The sequence below is a fragment of the Macrobrachium rosenbergii genome, chromosome 43 (genome assembly GCF_040412425.1).
Source record: "Macrobrachium rosenbergii isolate ZJJX-2024 chromosome 43, ASM4041242v1, whole genome shotgun sequence".
Classification (NCBI taxonomy): Eukaryota; Metazoa; Arthropoda; class Malacostraca; order Decapoda; family Palaemonidae; genus Macrobrachium; species Macrobrachium rosenbergii.
In genome coordinates, this window is record NC_089783.1 from 28,299,761 (window position 1) to 28,326,624 (window position 26,864).

At 37.0% G+C, this 26,864-nt stretch overlaps 1 protein-coding gene across 1 annotated transcript in view; it reads right to left on the reverse strand.

Moving 5' to 3' along the window:
* The window catches only part of LOC136828691 (uncharacterized), a 295,923-nt gene that overhangs the window by 44,324 nt on the left and 224,735 nt on the right, over window positions 1-26,864 (reverse strand). Inside the window, exon 5 of the mRNA XM_067086818.1 lies at window positions 17,305-17,437. Within this exon, the coding sequence (XP_066942919.1) occupies window positions 17,305-17,437 (133 nt within the window). The remainder of the gene's footprint in view (window positions 1-17,304; window positions 17,438-26,864) is intronic.

Genomic DNA, 26,864 nt, shown 5'->3' on the forward strand with positions numbered 1-26,864 from the left:
GTTAGGAAATAACCAGTGCTAACCATCCTTTGCTTCGAGGAATAGTGCGAAATTCCTCTGTGTTAAAATCCTTGCCATATTCTTGCTTCGAGGAATAGTGCGAAAGAAATTCCTCTGTGATAAATTTTACTTCGCATTTCGAATTAGCGAACTGTTATTTAGGCGCGAATAAAATTCCCACGTGGGACATGACGAAGTCAGCTTGCATTGCTGAAATTCTCTCAGTGTAGTTAGAATTCGAGTTAGGTGTTAGGAAAGCGAAATTTAAACTCCGCTTATAGGGAAAATTACTAGGCCGTTGTACTGTTATCCTCTCAGACGACTGGGAAATTCCCCGGAATCCCAGACGGTCTATACATATACGGTTTCATTCACACAGAATCTAAAAATAACTCCGGTGTTGGCCAGACGACCTGCACCCCCCCCCCCCCATGCCCACGTGTGTAGCATTTTTTTTTTTCCCCATTCATTTCCCAGCATACATTTTTCTTTGGGTTTCCCGTTAGTAATTTCTAAGTCCTAAGGGACGAATCGTAATTCCAAGTCCTAAGTGACTCCTAAAATTCTACGTCGCACATGGCGAGAATTTCTCCAAACTCCAGTCCTCAGAGACTCCTAAAATTCTACGTCGCACGTGGCGAGAGTTTCTCCAAATTCCAGTCCTCAGAGACTCCTAAAATTCTACGTCGTACGTGGCGAGAATTTCTCCAAATTCCAGTCCTTAGAGACTCCTAAAATTCTACGTCGCATGTGGCGAGAATTTCTCCAAATTCCAGTCCTCAGAGACTCCTAAAATTCTACGTCGTACGTGGCGGGAATTTCTCCAAATTCCAGTCCTTAGAGACTCCTAAAATTCTACGTCGCACGTGGCGAGAATTTCTCCAAATTCCAGTCCTCAGAGACTCCTAAAATTCTACGTCGCACGTGGCGAGAATTCCTCCAAACTCCAGTCCTCAGAGACTCCTACAAAAAGTCTACGTCTCACGTGGCGAGAATTTCTCATTCCTGCGGGAACCCAAAATTAAGTCCTTTTGAGACATTATATAGTGTAGTTCACACACATCTAAGCCCTTACGGGACTGATCATTCTAGTTCGTTAGAACAACTCCTTAACTTCACGCTACAGCCGGCCAAGTCCGAGCGTGACAAAATCCAACTACGTCTTCCGAGACATATTAAAATTCGTTCGCCAAGAACACCCACGTCTTTCCAAGACATATCAAATTTTAACAAAAGTCTCCTCAGACTTACTAATCACCTGTCGGATTCAGACAAATCCATTCGCCTGCAGTCTGAACAATTGAGTGTTTCAGATTCCTGCAATTGAGTCTTTTCAGACATATCCTATACCCATTATTCCAAGATGGCTAATACCAGAGCCCAACAAAACGAGGATTTCAAATTCTACATGTCCGCTGGGAAGGACATGGGACTATCGGGGCAAGATCTGAGAGCATGGGTTCAAGAGCGAGTGGACGATGCCAAGGCTGAGAGAGCAAGAGAACGTGAAGAGAGGGAGAGAGAACGTGAGGAGAGAGAGAGGGCAAGAATTGCCCAAGAGCAGGAGAAGGATAAAGAACGTGAGGAGAGAGAGAGGGCAAGAATTGCCCAAGAGCAGGAGAAGGATAAAGAACGTGAGGAGAGAGAGAGGGCAAGAATTGCCCAAGAGCAGGAGGAGGAAAAAGAACGTGCAGAGAGGGAGAGAGAACGTGAGGAGAGAGAGAGAGAACGCGCCCATGAGCTCCAGGTGCTAGAACGACAGCACGCCACCCCCGCCCTGCCGCGGGAATGAGTGCCCTCAGCCAAGCTCGCCTCGTTCATGCCAAAATGGACAGAGTCCGAACCCGGCGTATGGCTTGAAAGGGCCGAACGAGTCCTGGAGTGCTGCGATCTCTCCCCGCCAGAACTCTCCCTTGTTCTCACTAAATTCCTGGGCGGAAAGGCCCTCGTTGCCTACCACGCCCTTCCCGCAGACGATCGGGAAACTGGGAAGCCGTACGCCAAGCAGTTACGGCGCGTTTAGATTACCCCCGAGCGGTGGAGGAGACGTTGGAGAGAGCAGCCCAGAGAAGCAGGCCAGACTTGGTCCGATTGGGCGTACCATTCGAGCGGGCGTTGACAAAATGGCTCGATTCGAAGCGCCACTAACACCGCCGAGGTACTCGAGCGGTTTAAATTCGAGCATTTCCTGCGCTACGCCTCCCTGCCCTCGCCACTCATATAGTGGAAAAAGCCCCAGCAACACTCACCGAGTGTTGCCGAATAAGCAGACATGTGGGAAACTCACCACCCTCAAGAAGGATCCATGGGGCGGAAGATAAATCCCCGTCCCCTCCTCGGAGGTTCAAATTCCAACAAAATGGGAACTCGGGCAAGCCCCTAACTTGCCATTATTGCAAGAAAACGGGCATTCCTTCCGAACAGTGCCGGAACAAGAAACCGGCTCCTCTCTCCCGGAAAACCGACAAATAACTCGCCTGCGCCCTCCACAGGGGCAGCGCGAAAGACTTTTAGCCAGACCTTTTGCACGGCGTGCAAGGTCTATGGCCATTCTCCCGCATGGGCAAAATGCCCACGCAATAATAAAGTAAATACTCCCACCGTCGCCTTGGCCGTCACAGATCCCCAGTCATTAGGCCCTCCGCCGGCGGGCCTGTATACGTGGCCCTCCACGAGGTAGCGAGCCAGCGCCGAGTCACTGCTTTCGAGGACTCGGCGCACAAATCTCCCCTCATCCGAAGGGACAGAGTTCCCCACGGAGCTATCGTCAATAGACGAAAACTCGTCACGATCGAGGGAATAAATCAATTTAAGATGATACTCCCTACGGTCCAATTGAGAGTCTCACGACCTCACCAATCCAAAATGTGCAATCTTGCAGTAGCAAGCCATCTCCCGGAGGCTATGACGTCATCCTGGGACAGGACTTCCAGTCCCCACCGAAATCACGACAATCTAGGGGTCCACATTCCCGAATCATTCCGCGGGCGCGAGTAATCCTCCCCGCTTCTCCCAGCAGCCAAGACTGGCGCCCCTGGGTACCAGAAGGACGTGCAGTCCCCACCAGTGCCACCTGAGTACAATGTACAGTGGCCCCATCGATCGGTTCCCGATCCAATTCCAGTGCCCGGCCCTACCTCAGTGCCAGTGCCAGGGCACCAATCAGATCTCCCAGGAGATGCCAAATTCCTGCCGGTGCCACTTGCATGCCCCGAGCAGGCCAAGCTTCGTCCGTCCTGACCGACGAGCCCAAGAAACCTCTGATAGCGCCTGACTCTGCCCTAGTGCCAGCGCCAGAGCGCTACGCCGATCTCCATTCACGGGATCCAACTCAGGACCCCTCTTTCCCCGGCCTGGCACCGCTACCAGCGTCGGTCAGAGAGACGGTTCCTCCCGACCACCGCGGAAGCTCACCTGCAGGTGCGGCCTCACAACCCGTGCCTGAGCTGGTCATCGTTACCTGCGAGCCGCTCACGCCACCCCGACCGCCTCCTCTCTGCCTCAGCCGTCGCCGACGCATTTGCAAGTCAGGATTCTGCCATATCTCACTTGGCCGATGAACTACAAGAGCTGCGACGGATCATGGTAGAACCCCGCACGGAACACTCCTGCGTCAGCTGTCGCATCAGCAGGCCCAGGTGGTACTCCGTGCCGCCCTCCGGTCGCGGGCCTTCCGCTTCCCCGGCCGAGGACGACTGTCCCATTAAGAAAGACTCGAGGCGAAATTACCACGGGCGTGGGACATTCCAGGTAATTTACAAAGAGCTCTAGAGCTCCCATGGCACCTGTGCCGCCATTTCATTTTTCGAAGGTCTTGGCACCCTAATCCAGAAGGGGACGTCAGACCCTCCTTTATCTTCCTCCGTTCCTCAGGAACTTCTATCTCTTATCACCTTCTATTAATCTTCCCTTAAATTATCCCCACAAGAGGCAATTAAATACGGGATACCATTCCCCACACAATGTATAAATCATTAAGAATAACAGAGTGAGAAGTGGCACGCCCTTGCGCCCATACCTTGGCACCGGGCGTGCGTGTCAGCCCTCCTGAAGGAGTCGCGCCTTCGGGTGCACTTTCTCGCCCTGGGACTGAAGTGATAGTCCGGGCCGTAATTTATAGGCAAAGGACGATAAATTCCCCGCCTAACACAATAAAATCCTCACTCTTTTTCCTTAGCTCTTCTGCCAATATCATTTACTTTCTTTTAGTCATTTATTTATCTTTAATTTTAATGAATCATGAGTCATAAACTCTTGCCCTTGTGATTTAAATGCCCCTTTTGTAAGCTCTGAGGGACGTGTCCCGCCTTTCATATGCGGTCAAGTTTCATTCGTAACGTCTTGGTAATTTTCCTTTTGTTATTATTATCCCTTTTCCCCTTCCATTTCCTTCCAAGATCTCTGTTTGTCCTACCCCACATCTTTTGTCTGCTCGCCCCGTCATAACATTGAGTAGGCAGTGGACGATAAAATTAGCGTAGTTTAAGGTTAGCGAATTAAAACCTCGCGAATACTCGCCCGCATACGGCTGTCAAAATCCGTGTGGGGCCGGCTAACGATAGCAAAGTACGTTAAAACGAAGATAAATTATCAATGCGAATATGTATAGTCATTACAGTATCGCGTAAAAGGGGATGTCATTTACAAAAGTAAACGCTGTTTTTCATTTACACAGCCTCTTCAAGGCAGATTGTACTAACCGCATGCATTTTATCTAAAATTAAGTAACCGTGTATTTTAATTCTTGAACAATAACCATTTCTTTTCATTTGTTGGCCATAGCCTCATATACGTGGTCCTATAATCTTAATTAATTCGCAATTGTTCGAGTCACTTTATAAAGTTACAGTGGGTAACCAAATCTAAAGTAATTATTCTTTTGCAAGTGTTTAAATCACTTTGCGTTCTGTTAACGAAAATTGTCCCAATGTGTTATTAAAAGTAATGTCACAGCTTCATAGAATCCTTAGTAATAAAGTTCATTCCAAGGCAGAATGTAGAGTAACGTAAAGCATTTGCCGCTCATTCTTGAATATCGATGTACACACCCGAAGGAGGTATGTACATCATCTTGTATGGGGAGGTATTATGATTAGCAAGAATTCGCTAGCAAATTGCCTCCCCCCCCCCTCCTTTGTTGTTGTTGGTTGTTCATTTACTGCCAGCCGGCCGATCGATAGACCATCTGTCTATCGACTTAAAAACAAGGGTTAAAAGATTAAAGGCGCTCCCATTTTTGATAAAGATCTTTCCTTCGAGGCAAAAAGTAATCTGGCTTGGGTGTTTCTCCTACAGGCCAAAACCTCCCCTGCGGGCAGCAGGTGCAATGAGTCAAAGCATCTGTGTTGGGCGCACCCTGTCCCATAGGAGGGGATAAGGCAAAGCCCACGAGGTCTCGACACACACGCTGGCTGGAAGATATGGAGTGAACTTGTGAAGACGTCCTCAACACCTGGCCCCACCGATGCCCTTGCATCCTAACCACGTGGCCCTTCCCAAAGTATACTTCTCCTCGTGCCTTCAACCGTATTCCTCGAGCCCACACGCCATTGCTTGGAGCTTCGAGGAGTCCCCATCGCTTTGCCCTTTACGGAAGCCCTTGCATCTCACCACGTGGAAGAAACTCGTCCTCGAAATCGCAAGTCATCCACGGACCGCCTTCTACACGCCCTCGGAAAATCTGCTAAGGTAAAGTGCCCTGAAGAGCCCCATTTCAGTCACGCTTTTGTCTCGTAATATTTTCTTAAAGAGAAAGCCAGAAATCTCCCTTGTCTAATCCGTGCGCCTCTTGCATCGGCAGTATTAATTCTTTATTACTCCTTTGGCACCCTCAGTGCAGCTTCGAATTCATTATTCTTTTGTCTATTTTCATTACTGGCGTATAATGTGCATATCTCTCATTTCAGAGGGATCCTATTTCGTGGAAGCTTCTCGGACCGTGTGTCTGAAATCCCCAGTTTCATTCAATCCCGTAGGAATCTCCTTCAGGATAGTAATCTACTTGAGTTCCTCTTTCCCGTACTGATATCATTTATGTAAATACACTCCTTTAAATTTGCCCACGTGTTTTACGTAATATTTCCTCAGTAACAAGAGCCCTAAGCTCATATGAAATTCTCCTTTGTTTTTTCTCTTTTTACGTTTTCCCGTACCCACGAAATCAGAATCACAAGGCTAAATTAACTTAAACTGTTGCTACCTGTCTCACAGAGCATATTTCAAACTAAAACCACGGAAAAACGTAAAAATATATATATATATATATATATATATATATATATATATATATATATATATATATATATATATATATAGTGTGTGTGTGTGTGTGTGTATAATCACGTATCATATCTGCACTAACCTAACTGTTTATGTTCGTCTTATAAAAGACAGCTCTACAGAACTGTAATTTGATTTAACATTAGTCGTTATCTTCTGAAGATATTTTTTGTACTCTTGAAGATGTTTTTAAAGACATTTTTAACTTTCTCAAACATATATTCTGAAGATATTTCGGCTTTCACAAAAATATTTTTTGATGATCTATATCTTCGAGCAATGTTTTTATATTTTTAAGGTTTCCAGAAATATACAATAAACACATTTTCCCCTTTCCGAGAGTATATTCTAAAATATTTTTACATCCCCGGAAATGTCTTTTAAAGATGTTCTTGTATTCACAAGCCTTGTATCGCCATCACAGCGGAGTTAAACGGAAAATATGTTTCAGGTGAAGATTGCATGGCCTAGTTTCGATATTACATCAAGCTTTATTTATCATTTAAATTGTCTTTATTACATTATAGGAATACTTAGATACTTGGCCAACATGAATGTTGACATATATTTAAAAAGTAAAATTTATTAATAATTTTATTATTCCGATAAAATAACAACATAACCATGGTAATAAAATCTTATTGAGATGGTTAGTACATAGTGTTCGACATTCACAGAGTGTATACGGATATATATATATATATATATATATATATATATATATATATATATATATATATATATATATATATATATATATATATATATATATATACGTATACATTCTGTGAATGTCAAACACCATGTACTAGCCATCTCAATAAAATTGTTATTTTAGTGGAATAATAAAATTACTAATATGTTTTACTTCCTAAATATATGTCAATATTCATGTTGGCCAAGTGCCTTAATATTGCCTGTAATGTAACAAAGACAAGTTAAATGATAAATAAAGCTTGGTGTAATATCGAAACTAGGCCATACAATCTTTACCTGAAACTGATATTTTCCGTTTAACTCTGCTGTGATGGCGATACAAGGCTTGTGATACAAGAACATCTTTAAGAGACATTTTCGGGGGTGTAAAAATGTTTTAGAATACACTCTCAGAAAGGTGAAAATGTGTTTAGTGTATATTTCTGGGAAGCTTAAAAATGTAAACACATTGCTCGAAGATATAAAAGACCTTCAAAAGATATTTTTGTAAAAGCTGAAATATCTTCAGAATATGTTTGAGAAAGTTAAAAATATCTTTAAAACCTTTAAGAATGTAGAAATATCTTTAAAAGATAACGACTGGACTAAATGTTAGATCTTTTCTTAGCTTTAGAGGACACTATCCTCAACAGATCGAGGACATGGGTTCGATCTGCGATCAAACAGAGAAGTACCAGAGATCAATCCCATAGAGGGGAAGCGAATTTCGCTTGTTCCACGAGAAATTCTGTGTGGTGAATTTATACCTGATAGATATTCCACTTTAGTAGGTTGCAATCATGGCTGAAAAGAGCTTATGGAGATCAACCTTTACCCAGAAAAACAATATATATATATATATATATATATATATATATATATATATATATATATATATATATATATATATATATATATATATATATATATATATATATATATATATACTGTATATATATATATATATATATATATATATATATATATATATATATATATATATATATATGTGTGTATATATATAATATGTGTATATGTATATATGTATTATATATATAATATGTGTATATGTATATATGTATTATATATATAATATATGTATATGTATATATATATATATTTTTTTTTTACATGTATATATATATATGTATTATATATAAATATGTATATATATATATATATATATATATATATATATATATATATATATATATATATATATATATATATACATATATATATATATATATATATATATATATATATATATATATATATATATATATATACATATATATAAATATATATATGAATACACGACGAGGAAGAGAGAGATAGAAAGAGTGAGAGAATGAATTATTGGGCTCACAGGGTCTGTTCATAAGCAGGTTCTTTATAATCTGTCAGCAGCTGTGCCACTTAATGTATTTTTTTTCTTTTTTGTGGTAGGGTACGAGGTGGGGGGAGGCTGGGACATCGTTTGTTGTCACTTCCGTGATCATTCAGACAAAATCATTCTTTGCTGGGGCTTCCATTGCTCCATCTATTGTTCGACCTCTCTCTCTCTCTCTCTCTCTCTCTCTCTCTCTCTCTCTCTCTCTCTCTCAGCGTTACGCAGGTCAGTTGCATTTGTTCCATGACATAGTTTTCGCTTTCATTTGCTCTGGGTTTGTTTCTTAGTTTTTATTTTCCCATTTTCTTTCCATTTAGTCGGATAACAGGTGCCTCTTCCATTGCGGTGCCAGAGAGATTGTCCTCTCAAAAAAATATTTTGCACGCTCTTTGTTTTTAAGGCCTGCTTTTACTCCTGCTGCTGCTACTACTACAACTTAAATAACAGCAATAGCAGAGACATGACGGATTAAAGAAATGAAAGGAAAACCCAGAGCCATCATGCCTTGAAATTTTACGAACGCCTTTTCAATAGACGTGGCTCTGGGTACCCGCAGTTCAACTCTCCCTTAAATAGTAATTAAATGGAAACATTTTCTTTTGTTCCCCATCTGGTCCAGATGGCCTTAATTGCATTTGATGAAGCAGACAATGGAAGGAGAGAGAGGAAAAAAAAGAAGTCAGCAACAAACGGTTGAAATAAATAATGGGTCGTCCTCTCTCTCTCTCTCTCTCTCTCTCTCTCTCTCTCTCTCTCTCTCTCCCTTTTCCCAGATATGATAGAGCCAAGATCAAAAAATATGACAGGGACAAAATGCAGCAATAACACCGCAGACAGGCCAGAGTGGAAGTCATCTATATCGGCGTGGTGGAACGAGCGGGACGCAATGCTTGAGGAAGGTTCCACGTCTCAGAATATGTGTGTCGGTGGACAAGACATAAATGTGCTCTGAGATGGTGCTTGCTCACTCCTTTATTCCCTTTCGAGGATGCCGTGACCATTACGCAGATGGTAAGGCATTTTTGCCCTCTTTTGTGCTTGCTTGATTGCTCTATCTTCGCCAGGAATGTTTATGGCTCTTGTCTCCTGCACTCGCTGGGTAGTGGCGGGGGTGGGGAGGGTGTTTCGGGTGGGGGGGTGACCAGGGTCGATCGTACTTTCTTATCGTCTTACTCTTTGTCACCTATTTGTGTTTGCTTATTGATTTGCTTATAATATAAGGAATGTGTTTAAATAGCTCCGAAAACCATTTGCGTTGTTCCATCTTTTTTGAACGAATATGGATCTTTACCTTAAAATTTGTTCCTCATATATATATACATATACTCGTATATATATATATATATATATATATATATATATATATATATATATATATATATATATATGTATATATATATAAATGTATGTGTATGTGTGCGTGCGTGTGTGTGTGTGCGTGCGTATGTAGAAAGATGGATAGATATGAAACGTGTGAATAACATTTTATTTGTTTGATTTGATATTTGATTTCTTGCACCGTCCACGCGTCTAGGCAACGTATTTGCGTGCCGGTTTGTTTTTGGAAAATATACAAATCGACGAGAACCAGAAGGAACGAAGGAACGAGCAGGAAGAAGAATACCGACAGGCAGAATAAAACCTCGACCATAGATCGTAATCCTATTTATGTCCCGCAACAATAAGGAAAGGAAAGACATGCCTTTACCATTGTTTGTTTTCGATCGTATCTTGTGAGTGTGTCAGCTCTGCATGAAAAATATTTTCTAATAATTTAACTGCTCCTCCTCCCTTGGTTGGTTTATAGTCTCTGCATGGGCTTTAGAAAGGAAGTTGTCTCTCTCTCTCTCTCTCTCTCTCTCTCTCTCTCTCTCTCTCTCTCTCTCTCTCTCTCTCTCTCTCTCTCTTGTTATGCATGAGTTGTTTTTCCCTTCGGTTGTTATTTTGACTTTTCTCTTCAGTTGATGACATTATTTCTGAAATATTTTTTGATGAAGTTTCCTAATTTTATTCCAACCTTCGTTTTCCTTGCGTTTTTGCTTTCATTTTTATTAATGTTTTCATTTTTCTGCACTACATATTTTGCTAAAAATTTATATCATTCATAATGATGATAATTTACTTAAATTTATTCTTAATTTTGGGTTGCAATGTTTCAGTATTGCTATTCCGGTTATTATGTTAGACTTGTTAGACTTCTAGTGATGTTTTGCTTATGATAAAATTAGCCAAAGGCACGCAACTGCATTGTATGGTTGATTTAGTCTGAATTAATCTTCTAGTAAAGGCCTACGAAAACATTCTTTTGCTTTTAAGAGATTGCAGTTTGAATATTACAAACCTGTATGTCTCAAAGCATACAGTAAAGGTGATATTAACTCCCACAGTTATGTTTTAATAGAAACCCATTTTTTTTTATTGTTCTTGCAAGCACATACTCATGTGTGTGTGTGTGTGTGTGTATGTTTGTCTTTCTGTGCGTTTACCACTTTACAACGATTTACCTTCCAGGGATAAAAATGACTATAGGAAATACACTAATATAATTATATTTCAAATCATTTGGTACCGTACGTAACTTTTTTTCAAAGTCAGATTTAGTCCCAGAGGATAAATGTTGCCGAATACTTTATTCATGGGGAGCTGTGATGCATAATCTCTCTAATCCAATATCGAATTAAATAAAATAGACAAGATAATGACTGAACAAAGTTTTCATGAAATAAAGTTATTTTCATGCAATACTTTTATTGATTTCATTAAGATTTTATAGTAATCCTTTGTGAAATAATAATACTTTTTTCCCTAAGGTAGTCCTTTAGATATATAAAAGGATTTTTATAATTTTCATGAAATATTACTTTTTTCTTAGTAATTTATTATAGTTCTCATAAAACTTTGACGACCTCAAAGGGTATGAACAGTTTTCCTTTGTGAAATAATATTACTTTTTTCCTTAAAATACTGTAGTCTTATAGGTATATAAGAGAATTGCTATAACCTTCATGAAATATTATCATTTTCGTAAAAATTTATTATAGTTCTCATAAAACTTTGGCGACCCCAAAGGGTATGAACAGCTTTCCTTTTTGAAATAACATTAATTTTTTCCTTAAAGCACTGTAGTCTTACAGGTATATAAGAGAATTGTTATAATTTTCTTGGAATATTATTTCCATAGAAAATAAAACATTGGCGACCTCATAAGATGTGAACAGTTTTTCTTTGTGAAATTGTATTACTTTTTTTCCTTAAAATACTGGAGTCTTATAGGTATAAAGGATAACTGTTATAATTTTCTTGAAATATTATTATTTACATAGAAAATTATTATAGATTTCATCAGACATTGGTGACATCACAGGATAAGAACAGTTTTTCTTTGTGAAATAACATTACATTTTTCCCTTAAAATACTGTAGTCTTATAGGTATAAAAGAGAACTTGTTATAATTTTCTTGAAATATTATTTTCATAGAAAATTATTACAGTTCTCGTAAAACATTTGTGACCTCACAGGACGTGAGCAGTTTTCACTACCATCGAAAAGTATTTACGAAGCATTAAACGCCCATTTACCCTCTTATAGTACCTCGGAGGATTCAGGCGATTATCGAAAACGTATTTGCAAGTATAAAAGTGTGAAAGTAGAGAAGTATAAAAGTAAACTTCAGCGTCTCCTTGATCCAGCGACGCCTGTGCTGCCATCGACCTGCAGGAGCCTTTAAGTGTCGTTGTGTTTCTTTTGAAAATGCGAATGACCTCCGCTAACTACGTGTCACCTTAATGACGTCATTAAATTAATTCCCTTTGCCGGGAGCGCAGACTGAAATCTGGAGCGGTGGAAGGAAGGGGTGAGAGAGAGAGAGAGAGAGAGAGAGAGAGAGAGAGAGAGAGGAGAGAGAGAGAGAGAGAGAGAGAGAGAGAAGGAGGAGGAGAAATTGTTCCACTCATTGTAGGCATGGATTTTTAGATATATAAATTGATAAACATATAAAGGAAAAGAGAAGCTCTAAGGGAGAGAGGTATATTGAGCATAAAACGAGACAGACAGAAAGGAAGAAAAAGATACATAGATAGATAGCTAGGAAGAGAAAGGAAGCATGTAGGAACTATGTAATGCTTAACCCCGAATTTCATGGGCCATGTTAGGCAAGCTAAGACAAAATCTCTGCAGGTCAGGTAGAAACTAAGCTATGGTTTTTACTTATGCATTTTTTCACTTTTATTTTTTTTTTATATTTAATTTCCAATCCTTTTGTATTTAAATCAACTCCAGTAGTTACCGTTCAGCCGTAATTAAACTTAAGAATGATTCAAGATAACTCAGTGATTAATAAATCCGTTGTCAACAAATGTTTAGGATTGAATTTCGTCTGAAAATTCAACTGTAGTTATTTTTATGCAAGGAAGATCAGAGCGACGGAAAAAGAAAATAAAAACCTATAATTTGGCAAGAGATGAATATACACCTACACACGCACTCTCACACACACACACACGCAAGTATACTCTCACAAACACGAACAATTCATCTTGATTTTCCATTGCTTAACGAAAGTAAAAACTACCTTTTGCTGATAAAAACATTCAGAAATATCACATTGTCTGTCCATCCTACATATTCCTAACTCGTAAACGACCTTTCTAGCCGACAGGTTACTCCATTCTCGTATATACCTAGAAATGCCAAGGTGTATTGGTCTAATCAATCAAATCTGTGTTTGTACACTCCGACGGGAGTTTGTTATGCCCCGTGATTTCACGCACGAACGATGGCGGCTTTTCCCTTCCGAATATAGACTTTGTTTTGTAATCCAACATTTTTTTTCCTCCTTCCAGGTCATTGCATAGGAGATTTGTATCTGCGTAAATAGGGATATATACATGCATACATACTGACATGCTCATACACATATACGTAGAATTTTGGATGGATTCTCACCTTTTAGATGGGCGAGGGATTGATTCACAGGCGAACCGTAAGATATTAAGGTATGTTGATATATATATATATATATATATATATATATATATATATATATATATATATATATATATATATATATATATATATATATATATCCACTCAAAACTAAACTCATTTTATACATGGTATCTTAACGCAGTATAAATTCATCAGAAAGTCAACAGTTCACCAAAATAAATTTCCGTTAAATGGAAAGATAATCACATTATCAAAGATAAAAGCACCTCAGGCATTTATCCCTCCAGCAAGCACATTAAATCTGTATCTCAAAGGATTACCGGCGGATAATCCACATCCGCTCAAATACCTCCAACCCGGCCCCCTCCCTCACCCCTCCCGTGACCCCTAAATCTGAAATAAAAAATTGTAATGATAATCAGCCAGCGATAAGGCTTTTAAGTAAATTGATTCCCAACGTCACGTAGCTTGGATAATAAGCGTTTTCAGTTTAGTCTTTGAAGTTAATAGTGATTTTGTTCATTTTTTTTCACCTGAACAATTTTTCTGCTGGTGCTGTTAGTTCGTTTATGCGCTTAGGAATTTTGCCTTTTCTTTATAACCATGGTATTTATACATAGACTAACTTAATAATAATAATAATAATAATAATAATAATAATAATAATAATAATAATAATAATAATAATAATAATAATAATAATAATAATAATATAACTGCTGGATATCCTATGCTCATGAACTGCCTAAATGGTTGTAAATGGTTGAAGCAGTAAAAAGCCAGAGACATTTGGTGTCGTCTGGTTTTCACCCTTCCGGACACTGACCTTCTTCAGTGCTACATGAGTATGCTTTACGGAAAGCATCCCTTTTGTTTATACTTCTTTGCAGGTTTCTTTGAAGAAGCAGATCGAAAAAATACCTTCCAAAACTATTAGGAAAATGGAGACACCGAGACGCTACTGTGGGTATCTGTGGGTATCTGTTTCTTTTACAAGATTTCTTCCTCAACAGTCTTGACATCAGGTCACTGATATCTTTAGAGAGGCTGAAATTGAAAATACATTTTCTGAAATGCAAAGCAGCGTAATCACATAGTTTCCAAAAGGTTTCTGATCTTTAACAAGGAAGCACCTCTTACGTGATTAACCTCTGTTTCGGAAACACTGCTTTTTTGTTCCTGCTATTTTCTTTGTGAAATTCAAAACAAGAGCTGTCCTCCTTACCTTCCACGTCCATTACTCATTATGCACCTAATGATTTCCATCTCATTACTCCTCTAGCTCTTAAAAAGAAAAAGTCTAAATATGGAGCCAAGCCCCTCCCTCTGAATTTTCAAAACCCGGAGTATCGTTCGTCTATGTGATTGTAACGACAAATATTTCAGAAACAAAGGTTAATCATATCAGAGATAAACGAGGTGATTACAATGTACCTTTGTAGGTTAATGAAGGCTATGAAACTGGTAAAACGATTCTCTTTTCGTTCCTCGGATCTTTTATCAGTGAAATCTCTTGTTCAAGCTTTTACTTTCTTGCTTGATGTACGTTCAACGCTAAGTTTGTTTCGTCACTTCTTGGTTTTTTCTCTTTCCTTATTCGAATTCTTACAGTTATCGGAACTTTTTATATTCACATTTAGTCTTTTTTATATTCATATTAACTAGTCTTCCTCATATTCTGTTTCGTTTTTCCTCCTACTTACTAATAATTTTCTAATGTTCATCAATACAATTCTGATTTTCACTCCCTTGATGCATGGAGTTAATAAAATATTTAATTTTATCAGAATCCTTCTTTGTTCGAATTCTTACAGTTATCGGAACTTTTTATACTCACATTAACTAGTCTTCCTCATATTCTGTTTTGTTTTTTCTCCTAGTTACTAATAATTTTCTAATCTTCATCAATACAATTCTGATTTTCATTCCCTTGATGCATGGAGTTAAAAAAATATTTACTTTTATCAGAATCCTCCTTTGTTCTTTCAGTATTTTTACATTTCTCTCCTATCTAATTTTCTTTTTCATATATCGAAAGATAAATTTAAGAGTTATTTTCTGTATTAAAAAAATACCTGTAAGGATTACTTTAAAATTGCGTATTTACTACTACTAATTCTGACAAGTTGGAAACAAAGTCAGATGTGGTAGGTAAAAAAAATAATCTCTAATAATCAGTGAGAATTTTCTTGTATCTTCAGTGACGTTTACTTCTTTACTTTTTTCTTAACCCTATATATTTTTCAGATTTTTTCCGAGTATTTTATCAGAGAGCAAGCACCGCATGTACTAAATTGCTTAATTGTTACATGACATTCGTGTAACTTTTCATTGTCTTATGCCAGGTTCCCCCCAAAAACTTTTATGACTTATTTGACCAAAGCTCACAAACATCTATTTGGTACTTAGTCGCTTGAGGTGGGTCGCAGAATCCCTTGGAGTGGCAGAAAACACACACACACACACACACACACACACACACACACACATATATATATATATATATATATATATATATATATATATATATATATATATATATATATATATATATATATATATATATATATATATATATATATATATATATATATATACATATATATATATATATATATATATATATATATATATATATATATATATATATATATATAAACTACATTCATAACTTTATGCTATCGTTCGAAATATGGAGGTAGATAATAATATGTATTACCCACTTTCTCCTCATTTCCAAAATCATACACTTATAACTAAAGCAAACTTAATGCAAAGCAAAATATCAAGAATTCATTTTTTCCATAATGGAATACAATAGTACATCACAAGCATCAAAAAATAAATTCCGTCTACGTAATGTTCAACTGTATTTCAGTAACGCCTTTAGTGCTCCGAAGATCCTTGATATGATATCAAAAATATCTTCGTTTCATGAACTTTTGTTTCAAAATGAAATTAAACTGCAGTAGTAATTATAAAGGAATGACTGAAAGAGAGAGATGATAATAGCACTGAAGGAAAAATAAACAGTGTCTACGAAATACCAGAAGTGATGAAGATGAAAAAGACGTAATGAAGAGAGTGATTATTTCTAACGAAGACGAACAATAATTGAGAGTGAAAGGACTACTGTGTCTCTCTTTGTAAATCATTTTTCTATACCACTTACTTGATTACAAATAGGAACAATAGGATAAATAATAAATGACAATGAAAGAGGAGTGAAAAATGTTAGTTCATAAGCAATTCAAGGGAATATTGGTCTTATTTGGCATCAAATAATTCAAAACTAATTGAAAAAATAGATTTTACCAATGATATACATACATACATACACACACACACACACACACACACATATATATATATGTGTGTGTGTGTATGTGTGTGTGTGTTTGTGTATGTATGTATGTATGTATGTATGTATGTATGTATGTATGTATGTATATAGAGATAATTTTTCACTTAAAAATATTTGAAGATAGCTATACCTCTATGGAACTGGAATATAAATTTAGGCTAAAGGCCAAGGACTGAGAGCTATGAGGTCATTCAGTGTTCAAAATAATGTCGAATCAGTTGTTAGGGGAGGGTGGATAGTAAGATGAAAAACGAGAATCTGAATGGAGGTATAGTAAAAGGAATGAAAGTGGAAGCAGCTAAGGGCCGGAAGGAGCGTACCCCAATGACATAGAGTGTTAAGTCCTGAATCTTATATATATATATATATATATATATATATATATATATATATATATATATATATATATATATATATATATATATATATATATATATATATATATATATATATATATATATACACACATATATATATTTATATATATACATATTATATATAAAATATATATATATATATATATATATATATATATATATATATATATATATATATATATATAGAGAGAGAGAGAGAGAGAGAGAGAGAGAGAGAGAGAGAGAGAGAGAGAGAGAGAGACATTACCTATGACTGTCATATTGGCCGACTTCCTGAATGTTTCGAAGTTCTCGTCGGAAATGACCTCGCACGTGAAAGCACCAGAAGAGGTCAAGGTTAGGTCCCTCAACGTCACTTTGAACTCCGATGAACTTGGTTTCTGTGAACAAGAAACGATAAAACTTATAGAGGAAAGGATATATTGCCTGTAAAATAATAATAATAATAATAATAATAATAATAATAATAATAATAATAATAATAATAATAACGTCCACAATATATATCGCTTGGTCAACAACGATAGTAACACTACTAATAATGCTGATAATAATAACGTTAAAAATCAGATCACTAAAGTTTCTGAATGGAGATTGCGTAGAGAGAATGAGTGCAGAAGAAACGAAGAACGCATGCAAAGCAAACAGTTCCGTAATGCGCATAATGATGCTCAATTGAGAATTATGACTCGCAGGTGCACGGATCTTACGCTCAGCTTCGAATTGTCTGCGCAAGTGAACGGGTGGCATTGTGGCTAAGCAAGTGCGCCGGTATTGCCCGATCCCCGGGGTGTGTTACTTGGTCGTTATCTTGTTGATTTATGTCTTCATTACTGACGTCATCAGATTGTTTATCTGCCTTGTAATATTAGGGTCGTTGTGTAGCACTTGTACAGAGGAGAGCACACTCTTTCCTCATGTGCACCTCACCTACTCTTGTTGATATCTTGCTCATACGAGTATTCTCTCGATTATTGTTTCTGTCTAATATATCGGATCTGAAGTAACCTTTATAATATTACTTCAGCTCATTTCTCTCTCTCTCTCTCTCTCTCTCTCTCTCTCTCTCTTCGACAGGAGTAATTTCTGACAGTGCCGTTAGGCAAACAAGAGCATTCTCCTCCTTTCAGAAGTCCTCGTAACGCCTATCAGGACACCTCGGTGATCCTTTCAGGATTACAAAGTCTAGCTGCTATCAACAGCAGCAGTATTATTAGTATTAGTAGTAGTAAGGATTCGCTTTTGAAAAGGCTCCCATGCTTCTTGTTCTATGTTGACTTTGTTTGAGCTCGTTTAAATATATTTTCTCTGTGGTATCACATGTGTTCGATAAATTCTTTCCCATTTTCAGTTTCCTCTTTGGGTAGTTCTGTGGAAGAGTAAGATGTTGGCTAGTTCTTATCCATTTTCCTGATATGACTGGTGCTTGAATCTATATCAGTTCCTAAGAGTGTAGGAACGTTCAACGTTTTCAGTTACTTCTTCAAAACAAACATTTAATATCTTTCCCCCCTTGATTTTTTCTCTCTTAACGTGTTTAATCTAGCTGCACTATTCAGCATAATTTTTACGGTGTTAACATATCCAGTTCCCTTTCTCGTGTAGTCACCTATTTCCTATAGATTTTTAAAGTTGATTTTTCTTAAATTTTTCTTTCCCATCCTTTTGCATACCATTCTCTTATCATTTCTTTTAAATGTTTTCCTTTAACGATTCAGTTTTACTTAATTTTTTAGTCTAACTCCTTCGTGTACATTTGGATTTGCAAGATCCAAAGCGTTTTCTTGTCTTTATGCTGGTCTAAGGTTTTTTCACAGGGGAGGCTATTCCCACCACTCTTAAGGGTGTACTTCAAACAGAATGGCATATTCTTCATAGCCCTTGAGCGGTGGGTTAAAAGCCCATGTTTCAGACTGTAATCCACAACTTGCTATGTACCTTGATGCTTTCAGTATTGCCCTGTAACCTTGCTTATCTGTTTTGCAATTCAATCAGTTACCCGTCTGATGAGTTTCCTCACTCCCTTAGCGTACATGAATGATGGCATTGCTAATCCTTTTAAATGAGAGTACCTGCTATCATCCTGCTGTAGCTCTTACCTATGAGTTGACCATATTTGCCATCTTTCTTGCCTCTATTTGCCTTTTTAAGTTGTTATTTAAGGTAATCTTTTGTGTTCATGATTGTCAAGCCTAGATATTTTACCTACTTAGCTATTTTCATGTCCTCAGTATACTGTACCGGTCAGTGAATATTAACACACTGTTTGTCCTTGTTAATATTTAGGCCACAATATTTACAAGCTCTTTGTATGAGATTTTTCATGGCCTTTGCTATGTCTTCCCAAGAATGTTCCAATATCAAACCATCATCTCCATAGAACAGTGCAACGATTCCTGATATTTCATTCCTGAATCATACCGTTGTATTTTCTAGCTTTTCAATGGTCTCATAAGTTACTAGTAGGAAGAATATTGATGATCCATTGCGCCCCTGCCTAGTACCATTTGTTACTTTTATTCGTCGTGTTTTATATTACTGAGACACTGTGTTGTTGTGTATTGTATATATATCTTTACAAGTGCGTTTATAAGCTCTGCGTGCTGTCTATATTTCATCCTGACCGCAATAAGTCTTCCTCTGTCCACTGAAATCCATAGGCACTACCTCCTTTTGTACGTCTCTTGTAAGCAGTATTCTGATATGAACAAATTAACAAACCCTTTCCTTTGTCCACTAAAACCTGACTGCAGTTCATGCTTTTTCCGTATGTTGCTATTGTGCATTTCTATTTTTGTCTTCAAGATCATCATGAATGTTCTATGTTCCTTCTTCTTCGAAGCTTTAGAATTTCCTTCTTGCTTCTCTCCGCCCCCTTGGGAAACTGCTCACCTTTTTACTTGCCTTTTTCAAACCTGGGCTACAAAAGGACACAAGTTTGTCCGTTCTACTCAGGCCTTTACACTTAAAGAACTTTGTTAAAGAGGAAACACTTAAACGCTTACTTACAGTAGAACAAAACATCGTCCCTTTACCTATGTGCACTTACATGGCGCCACTTTTTTTATTGTAAATGGCACATTTCCGTTCTAATAAGTAGCGTGAATTTATAAACGCTCCCGACAGAGCTTTTAATAATGACGTGGACAAAAAAAGAGTAATAGACTGCATTGTGTCCCATTTCTCATAATTGTGAATCACTACGGAATAAAATTATTCAGAAATTTGTCCCAATTATTTGTTGAATTGACACGCCGATGGGTCATTTGGTTTTAATTAATTCAGTCACAGGGTGAACGCGAAATTTACGTCTTGCAAATTAACCGCAAATCCATTTCCTCGTGAAAATTAATATTGATGAATTCAGGGTTTGAAACTTAAATGTATATATATATATATATATATATATATATATATATATATATATATATATATATATATATATATATATATATATATATATATTATAGCTATATCGTATTCCTCTCTCTCTCTCCCTCTCTGTTTCACACACACACACACACCCATGCATACACACATACACACACATACATACACACACACACACACACACACACACACACATATATATATATATATATATATATATATATATATATATATATTACATACATACCCACATATATATATAATGTATAATATATATGTGTGTGTGTATGTATGTATGCATGTATGTATGTATTGGCAAGCTTATATGTGTAAAGAGAAGAAAAGAGAAACAGATACAAGTTGCGTTTAGGAACCATCACTTAGCTATGACTTGTAATTTTTACCACATGCTCAATGAGCTCTAAGTGGCCTGATGTTTATCTTGTTCCAGAACGGAACCTCATCTCCTCTTCATTTCTCCCTACTCATTTCCAGCATCAAAAGAATGTTGCTATAAAAACTCAAAAAAAATTATGTAACTAGAAAAAGTCAATATGGCTCTAATTTTAATTTTTTTTTATTTTGCTTGATGAAATGAAGTATCATGTTTGAACACTCTCAGTTTCACCATCGAATTAGAAATCATGAATTACCTCCTAAATACGATTTCCGCCTTCATCACTTATCAGTCTTCCGTCTCATCAGTATCATCAAAATATTCCTAAATCCGAAATATATTATAATCTCAAGGTATGTGGTATTTCTAAGGAGCCATTAAGAGTCTGATTACCAGAATATGGAGTCATCTAATTTAGACAGTAAAGGAGACTCCTTCTCCTCTTAATACATGACGATCCTTCCCGTATGTATCCAATGGTCATTCTAGACTACCAATATTTTTCGACAGTTTGTACACTGAATCTCAGTCTTCCGCCATTAGCGAGTTGGCAACAAATTGTTACCTGCTCTGAACATCATATCCTGGACCGGTCAAGTTCAAAGATTTAAACAAGTAAAAAGTGCGCCGAAGCTTCTTCAGCGCAATTGAGTTTTCTGTACAGCGTAAAAGCAAGGGCACCGAAAATAGATCTATCTTTCGGTGGTCTCGGTATAATGCTGTATGAACCGAGGCCCATGAAGCTTTAACCACGACTCGGTGGCGGCTTGTCCTGTATCGTTGCCAGATGCACGGTTATGGCTAACTTTAACCTTAAATAGAATAAAAAAACTGCTGAGGCTAGAGGGTTGCAATTTGGTATATTTGATAACTGGAGGGTGGACGATCAACATGCCAATTTGAAGCCCTCTAGCCTCAGTAGTTTTTAAGATCTGAGGGCGGACAGAAAAAGTGCCGTCACAGTAGTTTTCTTTTACAGAAAACAGAAAGGGATGTAGTTCTTGTCATCATTGGCAGATGTGCTTACGTTATCTAACACCTCAGGGCAGATTCTCCAGGTTTACTCATTACTTAACAGTTATCGTAGGAGCACTTGTCCTCTTTCTTGGGAGACTTCCTTGCTTTAGATCAGTTACTCAATTCTCACTTCCAACTACATATCACTTCTGGTATATTGTATAGTCACCGTACTCTGCCTGCTCTATGAACGTTTTCTGAGCATATATATATATATATATATATATATATATATATATATATATATATATATATATATATATATATATATATATATATATATATATATATATATATATATATATATATATATATATATATATATATATAAAATATATATATATATATATATATATATATATATATATATATATATATAAAATATATATATATATATATATATATATATATATATATATATATATATATATATATATGTGTGTGTGTGTGTGTGTGTGTGTGTGTGTGTGTGTATCTAAACATTGCTCCATATACATTCTTAAGGAGTTACCAATACAGGAAGCAAAATTACTGTCTTTTGAACCCTTTTCATTAACCCAACATCAGTTGAATTCGAAAGGGAGTGTAAATAAAGAACTTCTGCCGAGCCAAGGTGCCAAAGGGAATAGATGATCATTTTATTCACAAACAGAGTAGTGTATTGTAAGCATTATATTTTATGGGCGCATCATACCAAATTCCCTCTCTTTTTTTTTTTTTTTTTTTTTTTTGCCTTGTTGTTATTTAGAAATATCAAAGCTGTCATGAAAAATCACGAACTGTTTGTATCTTCATCAAACAGCATCATGAATCGCAGACTCCCAGGACTTTTCTTTTGAATCTTTTAATATCTTTTTATGTGTCTGTGTGGTCGATTCTTTGTACGGGGAATAAAAGGGAATGCACAAAAAATAATCATTATCAGCAGCAGCAAAGACTTTCACCCTGCCCAATTAATTGTCTTTCTTTTTTTTTGCGTGTGTTATTCCCACGCAAATAACCCTGACCCTTTCCTCGATAACACTGCAGTTAAGCTTCCATTCTCTTTGCCTGCTTTAGTTTGCTGCTCCTCTTCCGAATCTTTTTTTTTTTTCTTTCTTTACTTCAGTCACTTTTTTTTATTTCCTTCCAATTCCTTTCCTTCTTCGTTTTACATTCTTCGTTCGAGTCGTTTCGTCAATACAGCAGAATTTCCTGGTTATCCTTATCGGCTCATTTCTACATTTACAATTCTTTCTTATCTATTTTTTTATCTATTTTACCTTCTCCCTCATTTATCATACCTATCTCTTTCTCTCTAGAGCCGTATATTAATGACTTTTCCCTCTCGTAGCTTCTTTATGCCCGTTCTTATCTGTCCTTCATTCTGAGCTATGTCTCTCCGCTGTCCATTCTTGTTTTATATCCCACTATCCACTTCTCTTTTGGCAAGTCTCTTATCTGCAAATTTTGCCTTTCTTCGTTTTTTCATTTACCCTTCCTTCGTTCTTTCCCTCGCTTGGCGTCATCCTGTGATCCATCCCTCCGCCCCCTTCCTTTCCTGCGTCCCCATTCCTCCAGTTCCCTGCACTATTCCGCATTTAAGCAGAGCTTGTTTGCTTCTAAAGCAGCCAACTGGCAAGCTATAATTAATAAAACCTCGGCGTCAAGGTGTACTTTTGCATCAAGCAAATTGAATCGAGATTGGCGTCTCGCTAATGCAAACTCACATATGTATCTTCTGCGCTTATCCATGAGCAGTTCGGTTTCATCAGAAGTGAATTACGTGAATATAACTGCTGCTGCTGCAGCTGCTTTCGAATAAAGCGATCATATAAATGACGACCCTGAATCGGTGTATAGATGGGATACTTGTTATAAATAACAAAATTAATGTGTTACTAGGATAAATATCGCATTCTACGAGATACACTACAGTACTGGGATGAGTATTGCATTTTACATGATGCAAATTCTTATTCAGGTGAACAGCGTAGCGCAAAAGATGAAATAATATTGAAGTAATTTTTGGAACCGACGAATACAAAGCTATTACATGACTAGATGCCTCATCCAAAAGGATAAAAAAAATTAAAAAAGATATTACTTTGTAACTGATACAAAAATATCAATCTTATAAATGGCGTATTTTACAAGATAACAAATGTATTTAGAATAAATATTTCACCACAGAAGCTAAATATTATCAAAACACAAACTAGTAGTGCTTCCAACAAAAGTTGCAAAGAAACTACTGCATTAGTCTGTTGACATTCTACGAGTACGTCACGTACGTAAACAAATATTTAAAAGTGTAATGAAAAATAAATATCCTTTGAATATTATAAAGACATAAACATCCCAAACTTTGTAAACTCGATGCATAGTCGGGAACCTCCGCGCAAGTGGAGAAAACGCTCGCCAAATCTAACGTGAGATCTTTATCATGTGAGGATTTACGGACTGTGCAGGAGGAATAGGAAGAAAAATCAAAGGTGGATAAGAGTCCAAGGGAAGAGGAGAAGCGGCTAAGGGAGAAGAGAGGGACGTGGAGGAGGGGGAATTATCTTCCCCTCCAATAAATCACATTATCTGAAATACAACGGAACGATGGATGAAAATTCTGTGGAGGTCTGATTTCATAATCCGTAGCCATTCGCTCAGGGTTCTGTATTTGGGGAAAGGTATTCACGAACGCTTCGGCATTTTGTGCTGTTACTTCGAATTGGGAACACAAATAGGTTCATTATTTTGTCATCAGGTCATTTAATCTTTCCGCTTTATCATAGCACTTTTATATAGGTCGTCCCACACTCGACACACTTTCAGTAGCAGGATGCAAGGGGAATTGGTTGTAACCTCATTCTGTGCTTAGAGGAAAAAAACTTAACCATAATCATTTGTCGCAATCCTGTCTTCCAAATGAAACTGTTTCTTTACAAAGTAAGTGAATTCCTTAATTATGTCCATACCCATTTTTTTATATATAATTATCAAATATTTCTCTCACTGGAAACTGGAATATTTTTATCGAAATAAGAAGTATACTCAAATACTTCTTGGAATCAGTACCAGGTAAGTGCGATTTCCTCTTACATGGTTGATAGCATTTTTCCTCCTTTGATTTCGACGAAAATATTCCAGTTTCCATTGAGACAAATATCCGATAATTATATATCGAAAATTCTATTTTGGAAGACGGGATTGCGACAAATGATTATGGATAAGAGTTTGTCTCTCTGTTTTATGTTATCTTTACTGTCGTCTTAGACAGTAGGCATTTATAACAATCTCCCGATATCTTTATTTGTCATGCGATTTGTATCAAAAATAGAAATGAGGAAACGTTAAAAATAAGTTTAGTAATGATAAGATCCTAATTTGGATATTAAAATTGTCAAACATTTATTTTCCTGTTTTATATTCATTGGGAGTATTTTTTTTTTATTATTAACTCTTTTGGAAAACATCGAAACGTGAAAAGCATGAATAATTAATGAATTCCGGTTATAAGTTAAACATGGCAATTAAGTGATGAAAAAATCGAGTTTCATTCACTCCTAGTTTCCTTCCGTTCCAAAAATTAATTGATGTGTATAAGCTGCAATGAAGGAAACATTAAGCAGTAGAACAAAATACAGTTTTCTCTATCAGAGTTTAAATTTCCCTAAATCAGTTTTTTGTTTAAACTCCTTACTGACCCCAGGTAACAGGTGATGCCATGACACGGGCATATTGTTGTCGCTGTTATTAAAAACCATTAGCTGAGTTGCAACCATAGTATGAAAAGCCGGATAATAAAAGCCTAAGGGAATCCAACGAGTGATGCAGCCTAGTAGGAAAAACGAAACACAACAGCGAAGAATGAACCGTTTAAGAGAATTTAACGAGGGGAAATTAAATAGGGAGAGACAATTAAACTGTGGAATTAAACTGCTCAACAAAAAAAAGCATTAGCACACAGTTTAAACTTCTGAAGTTCCAGCGATTCAACTAATTCTCGAGCAGCGTTATATTTTCATCATTTTCATCATTGTCATCACAGCTAACTTCATTTTTCGACTTCATTCTTTTACATTCCCTGTTTTAGACTCTCTCTCTCTCTCTCTCTCTCTCTCTCTCTCTCTCTCTCTCTCTATCTATATATATGTATATATATATATATATATATATATATATATATATATATATATATATATATATATATATATATATATATACATATACATATTTATTTATATCTTTCTCTGTGTGCAATGGCGATAGTGAACTACGGATGAACTCCCACTCCACACCTGCGTTGTCTAACCAGGAATCAGCCCTTCCCACCACTCATCCATAAATACACAAATCTTCGAGACGGTACGTAACGTCTCCAGGGTCAGGACTTGCCTCCTTGACCCTCTCTTATATTACCATTATTCTGTAAGGTATGCGGCACTAGCAAATATGAAGTGGAGCATTGCTCAAAAGCTCGCTTCCCCAGAAAGAGGTGAGTCGACCATGATTTATTAAAAGCCACTGTGCCCCTCTTGGCCTAAGCAGTGAATTGTGTACCTGGTAGTTGAACGAGTTGGGTGAATCACGGCCAGGCAATATAAAGGCACGGGTCTAGCAGCCTCATTCCAAGAGATTTGATAGGACCCGGAAGGCTAAACCCCAGAGCCACTTTTTGTCTTAACCTTGCTATCTTGCCCTTTATCTGAATCCATTCCTCTGTTATCACTTATTTTTGCTCTTTGCATTTTTTTCTTATCTCTCATGTCTTGTGCCTTTCCTATTCTCCCTTTTTACCTCATTTATTTACTCTTATATTTTCATCATTCATCTCCGTTCTTCATGTACTCCTTCAGGGAGAGCCCTTTGATTCCTGCTGATGCAAATTGGCATATTATAATTAAGACAACCTTTTGATCGTGTCATTTTTTGCACGGAGCAAATTGAAATGAGATTATATAGTCCCTCTAATGCAAATTTAAGGGTTCTCTACGTTTATGAATATGCAATTCCCTTTGTCTTCAAAA